The sequence below is a fragment of the Wolffia australiana genome, chromosome 7 (assembly GCF_029677425.1).
Source record: "Wolffia australiana isolate 7733 chromosome 7, ASM2967742v1".
Taxonomy (NCBI): domain Eukaryota; kingdom Viridiplantae; phylum Streptophyta; class Magnoliopsida; order Alismatales; family Araceae; genus Wolffia; species Wolffia australiana.
The window spans coordinates 20,074,167-20,080,201 of record NC_135841.1 but is presented as its reverse complement, the minus strand read 5'-3'; the positions used below and the strand labels follow the sequence as shown (position 1 = coordinate 20,080,201).

General features: G+C 45.1%; 1 protein-coding gene across 4 annotated transcripts; it reads left to right on the top strand.

Moving 5' to 3' along the window:
* The first annotated feature begins 1,938 nt into the window (after nt 1-1,938).
* IPT2 (tRNAisopentenyltransferase 2) lies at nt 1,939-5,391 on the top strand. 4 transcript variants are annotated; one of them, XR_013582126.1, is made up of 11 exons: nt 1,939-2,144; nt 2,242-2,321; nt 2,408-2,476; nt 2,572-2,638; nt 2,729-2,850; nt 3,276-3,350; nt 3,445-3,810; nt 3,882-3,957; nt 4,036-4,187; nt 4,264-5,065; nt 5,166-5,391. XR_013582126.1 is itself a non-coding variant. In XM_078578717.1 (11 exons), the coding sequence occupies exons 1-11, from the start codon at nt 1,949-1,951 to the stop codon at nt 5,246-5,248; spliced, it is 1,401 nt and encodes a 466-aa protein (XP_078434843.1). In that variant the 5' UTR covers nt 1,939-1,948; the 3' UTR covers nt 5,249-5,391. The 4 variants fall into 4 exon arrangements, 3 of the variants coding, with proteins under 3 accessions (XP_078434843.1, XP_078434842.1, XP_078434844.1); XM_078578717.1 differs by having other exon boundaries at nt 4,264-4,378; XM_078578716.1 differs by having other exon boundaries at nt 4,264-4,396.
* Nucleotides 5,392-6,035: the final 644 nt, after the last annotated feature.

Sequence of the window (6,035 nt, the reverse complement as noted above, 5' to 3'; positions counted from 1 at the left end):
TCGTGTCTGATTTTTTGTGTCCATGTTCGTTCACACGTTCGCGAACGAACAAAAATCTTCTTCCCAACCCTAGGGAGGAGGGCGGGGTGGCGGCAGGGAGGGGAATCTCTCACTCTCTCTCTTCTCTCTCACTCTCTCTCTCTTCTTTCTCACTCTCTTGTCAGCCAATCCGCATCTAGAAAGGTACACCAATTTCACACATCGCACCGCACCGCACACAGAATATTAGCACACCACACACGGGTCTGTGCGGTGCAACTATGTGCTCACGCCGCAGGACCGCCCCTCCCTCCCGGGGCCGCTCGCGCCCCCTTCCAGCTAGCCCACCCCTCCTAGCTGCTGCCCCGCCCCTCCTCCCTCGGCCGCCCACGCCCCCTCCCAGCCGCCGCCCCGCCCCTCCCCCGGTTGCCCGCGCCCCCTCCCCACCGCCCTCGCCCCCTTCCCAGGCCACCCGCGCCCCCTCCCAGCCGCTGCCCCGCCCCTCTCCCGGCCGCCCGCACCCGCTCCCAGCTGCCGCCCCGCCGTCCTCCCCTGGCCGCCCGGCCCCCTCACCGCAGCTGCCACCCCCCTTCCCCCCGCCGCCCTGCCACCCTCTCTCGCTGACCCCGCCGTCCTCCCCTTCCCCGCTTCCCTGGGGCGGCTCCGCCAGCTCGAGCGGTGGCGGGGAGGGGGCGAGGGGGGGGGGGGGGGGCGGACGGCGGGGAAGGGGGTGGCGGCAGGGAGGAAGTGGGCGGCCGGGGGAGATGCGGGGCGGCGGCAGGTAGGGGGCGCGGGAGGCCGGGGGAGGAGGGCGGGGCGGCGGCGGGGAGGGGGCTCTCTCACTTTCTCTCTTCTCTCTCACTCTTTTGTCAGCCAATCAAAGGCCATAAGCGCACATATATTCCTATTATAGCAGTATAAATTAAGTGGGCTAAAAATTAAGAAATTTAGAAAGACATACTGATAGATTTAGAAATATGTCAGAGAAAGAGACAGAGATTGCGCGATGTACATGCGTGAAGGATGAACATACAATCACGGTAGCCAGGCAAATCTCAAACTTCATGGAATGACAGTCAATGTAAAGTTAAAGAAGAAGGGATGCTTTTATAAATCTCAAACTATATATTCTTCTTTCGAAGAAATATGTCTTTGTATAGCATGTTCATTATTTTGAATACCTTTCAGCGTTGATCCCTTCACTGGATTGTTTTTTCAGAACCTTTGTAAAACATAAATTTCAATTCATCCCACTAGTTGAATGGTTTGCAATTTCAAAAAATTTACATTACTCGGATGTCAAAGTGGATAATAGAAAGCACGAAAGATCACTACTGATCTGTCTATTCTGTAAGTACCAGCAGAAACAATTGTCCCGTTATGATCTGCATATTCATTACCTCATTAGAATGTAAAGTAAAATCCTAAGTTAATCATTTGGGATTTCAAACCATGTAAAATTCAGGATCATAACCTTTGTAGACCAACATAAGATATCTTGATTTGTGTACCTTCATGTCACTTGTAAATTAAATATCATATGGGAAACAAAAAATAAATAATGGGGATATCAGAATCAAGTACCGAAATTTCCTTAGAGACAAATTCACACAATACAAGTTGGTTCATGTTTCCATAGAATATCTGTATAAAGATGTGATGGAAAATATTGCAATTACAAAAAAATAAAATAAAACACATTGGTTCATATGTAAAAATGAACTGCCGGGATATTCGACATAAGAGAATGATATGTTTCATTATGTAGCGATAGCTAGTCCATCGTCCACGTCCGGGACGATCCCGAACTATAGGCTATGCCATTTTTATTTTACTTTTCTTTTATGAGTTTGACATTGGGCCGGATGTAATGGAGTCAAGGGCTTATTGGGCTGACCGAGTATGCGCGGAGGAACTTTCTATTTATTCAAGAACTGCTGTGACCGGAAGCGGGGGGAAAAGAGAGGCGATGGAGAAAGGGGCAAAGGGCGCCGAGCGGAAGACGAAGGTGGTGGTCGTGATGGGGGCGACGGGGACAGGCAAATCGCGTCTCGCTATCGACCTCGCGGCGCACTTCTCGGTGGAGGTGATCAATGCCGACGCCATGCAGACCTACCGCGGCCTCGACGTACTCACCAACAAGGTTCCTCTTCACGAACGCCGCGGTCCGTAGCTCCTCTCTATCACACTCTCAAACACCGAGTCTTTCGATCGAATGATTGCTCGCTCGTTTGCTCAAGATGTTGGGCTCTCTTAATATAGGCGTTCCTCACCATCTCTTGGGAAGTGTGGAAAAGGATGTGGACTTCACATCCAGGAACTTCCGCACGCTCGCAATCGACGTGAGAAACTGCTGCGTGCCCTTTTTATTGTTCCGCGTCGAGTTTTTTACGATGAAAAAACTCTCTCCCCTTTTTTTTGTTTACAGGTTATAGATGACATATCCTCTCGTGGATGCCTGCCTGTGATTGTTGGTGGCACGAATTACTACATTCAAGTAATCCCTTGTGACTTTATGTTTCCTCCTTTTGCTGGAATCACTAAGGCATCTTTCCTCCGCATGGTTTATGATCTTCTTTACATGTTTCGTAGGCCCTTGTCAGCCCGTTTCTTGTTGATGATGTGCTGGAGGACATGGCTGAATGCTCCCTTTCGGAAGGCAAGTCGAACTATACATTCTTCTATTTCGACTTCAGTGCCCAGTGTTATTATGCGCGCTCAGAGTTTTATCTTTATCTGCGTAAAGCAGGTGGGAGTTCGTCCCAGATTACACCTGATATTGTCGACAGTAATGCTACAGCCGCTTTTGATCGTCTCAAGGAAATCGATCCCGTTGCAGCAAACAGAATCCATCCCAATGATCATAGAAAGGTCAGATGTCGGCGACATCGTAGAATACATTCCATGTTTAATCAAGTTTTCTACTTCTTGTAACCTTTCATAGGTGTAATTCGGGATAATTGCTGTAACTCAAACGTTAAAATACAAGGAACTAGGCGCGAGGAAAAAGACATGCACAGTATATCGGCAGTGATGGAAGACAATGCATTGAACTTTTACGAGAGCAGCGTGATTGCTTTCTTTCGTTTTTTTATCGTCCCAAATTGAATGGTATTCGAAAACTCGAAATCATGTGAGGACACTGAAATCTATGAGCGACCTCAGGCTTGGAGACTGAGATATATTACGCATCAGATTTCTCTTCAGTAGAGACATAAAACTGTCTTGTCTTTCATAACGTATATCTATGCGCGTATCTGCCTTTACATTTTTGATAATTTTCTCCCAATTTCTAGGTCCATCGTTACTTGAGCCTATACGAGAGTTCAGGGTTGATTCCGAGTTCTCTCTTCCAAGGAAAATCCTTCGAGGTCTACCCGGAGCTAGATTCATAGTAGAAAACAGTCTCATCTTTCAAATGAACGACGAATACAATCATCATGTATGCCTTCTGTGACAGGACAGAGATGGGGCCGAGCAGATAACTTCAGATACGACTGTTGCTTCATATGGCTTGACGCCTCCCTCTCAGAGCTAGATAAATACGTTGGAGAAAGAGTGGACTCAATGATGAAATCTGGGCTTCTGGACGAAGTCTATGATATTTATGATCCAAATGCAGACTACACGAGGGGTCTCAAGCAGGCTATCGGTGTCCGGGAGTTTCAGAAGATGTTTCAAAGCTTATTCCCGAGACCAGAGAATGATTATCCTCAAAGAGCCGGTTTATTTCAAATTCTTCGGGATTCGGACGATAATAGTCTGCATAATCTTTTCAATGAAGCCGTTGAAGAGCTGAAAGCCAACACCCGGAGACTTGTCCGCCGCCAAGTGAGTTTCACTGCTAAATGAGTATCCCAATAGTCGCTCGTTTACAATTTAAAGTGCTTGAGGACTTGCAGAGGAGGCGGCTTGGTCGATTGGAGAAAGATTTCGGATGGAGATTCCATTACATCGACGCCACCGAAGCCTTTGAGAGTATTTCCTTGCAACTGTCTGTTCTCTGTATGCGTATCATCTGGTAATAAAGACCCACTTTTATGCAATTTCTGACAGGTGGTTCTGAGCATTCTTGGCAGAGAGCAGTAATAGAGCCTAGTGCTGTTATCGTCAATGCTTTCCTCTCCCAAGAATTGGGGTTTTCATCAGACTCTTCGAGGCAGCAAACTCTGGTGTCTAGAGATTTGTGGAGTACTTTTGTCTGCGAGGTTAGTTTTCTTTTACTTCTCTTTCTTCCTCTTTTCTCCTTTTTTTTAGCCTTCTCACTCCTTGCCTGCCGGTCAGCCTTGTGGGAATAGGGTTCTCAGGGGAGCTCATGAATGGGAGCAGCACACAAGAGGGCGGTCGCATCGCAAACGAGTATACAGTAGCAGGAAGCGGGCCACCTCCATCAGATATGGTGAAACCGCCGTCTCCGGTTCATAGCTTAGCCCCTTATTCAGATATCATAATTGGCTAATCTTATTCACTCTTGGCTAATCTAAACATCGGCCCGAACGAAGTCAAAAAACTTAAACCTTGGCCAGAGATCATAAAGGAAAGCATTTACTAGAAACTTATAATGAACTGGTAATCTGAAAGAAATCTGAAAATTAAATATGCTGATAGTAATGATGATGTGGTTTTGTACGTCAAAGTAACTCGGTCATTCACAATATGCACTAAGGCAACCTCAGTGCATATTGTGACCGCCTATTTTTTGGTGATCCAAAAGTTAGAAATGAAACTTTGGCTATTTATTCTCTTGTCAAACAAATGGAATGGAAATCGATCATAAATCTAAAGTCAGCATTCTAGTGTAGGGATGCGGACGGGACAGTTTTTTTGTCCCAGGACGAAAACATTGTCCCGTCAGCGAGTTTGGACGAAAATGGGACGAATGGAAGGGACAGTTTTCCAATTGTCGGACGAAAAAATCGTCCCGTCTGGAGGTTTCGGATGATGGACAGTAAAGGATGGACAAAAATCCGTTGGATTTGCTTTTGACGGCTGAGATTTTGCCACATGGGATCAAAATCAGTTCCTTGACAATTTGCATCAAAGTCCCTGTTTTTTTTTTGCGCTTGCAAACTGACCCCGCCAAAAGGTAATTGTACATATGTCCCTCCACTTTCTCTCTCCTCAATATTTCCCTAAAAAACATAGAAAAGTATATTAAAATTTTAAAACGTGATTTTTTTGCCCAGGTCAAGGAACGATATGGTTTTTATCCGAACGGAACGAGATAGGCAAAGTTGGGACGCAGGCAATTTTTTTCTTCAATGGATGAATTCCTGGATGAGGCTGTTTGGATGAAGTTGCAATATCCAGAGGATGGGATGGTCTTTTGTCCCATCCCGTCTAACGTCCACGTCCCGGACGATCCGGAACTGTAATTGGCATGCTCATTTAAGTGGAATTTGTGGCTGCAAATAGTGACTTTTTTAATGAAAATATAGGATGAAAGTTTAGAGAAAAAATAGACGATTCTAAGAATAGTAATTAGATGAAATGAAGAGACATAGAGAAAGTGAAGGATGATGGAGGTGATATGAGTGGAATTTGGAGCTGCAAGTGGTTGAGTTTTTTGATGAAATTTTAGGGGTGTAAAATAGAGGAGAAGATTTAGAGAAATAAAAAGTTATAAATGAATAGAAAAATATAGAATGTAAAGAAAAGGAGGAGGGGATGATGATAATTAAAAGATAAATGTATGGAAAAGAATGATAAAATGTGGATCTATGTCTTTATAAGCTTAATGATTAGCTCTTAAGCTATCAATGCATCCTTTCAAATTGGGATGGTTATTTACCGCCAGGATCAAGCATTTTTAATGAAAACTAGATAATATATTGAATGGAAACCTTAAAAATTTTCACATAAGTACACTGAAAAACCTCAAACCTAGAGAGTTGTGTCCTTCTGTCCGGACACCTCGTATACGTCATGGGTTCCACAACATTCATTTCTTAGAACAATCCATGACTTCATCCAATTTCTCACATTCTTCCATGTGTTCCTGCAAACTGACCCTGTCTTTTTTTGCGCATGGAAACTTGAATGGAAACTTTAAAAAT

Bases quoted from the DNA above. Each gene is read 5' to 3' on its own strand.
- IPT2 (XM_078578716.1), top strand. From the start codon at position 1,949: ATGGAGAAAGGGGCAAAGGGCGCCGAGCGGAAGACGAAGGTGGTGGTC. The intron at 2,322-2,407 runs GTGAGAAACTGC...TTTTGTTTACAG, and splicing joins TCCGCACGCTCGCAATCGAC to GTTATAGATGACATATCCTC. The intron at 3,351-3,444 runs GTCTACCCGGAG...GTGACAGGACAG, and splicing joins TCCAAGGAAAATCCTTCGAG to AGATGGGGCCGAGCAGATAA.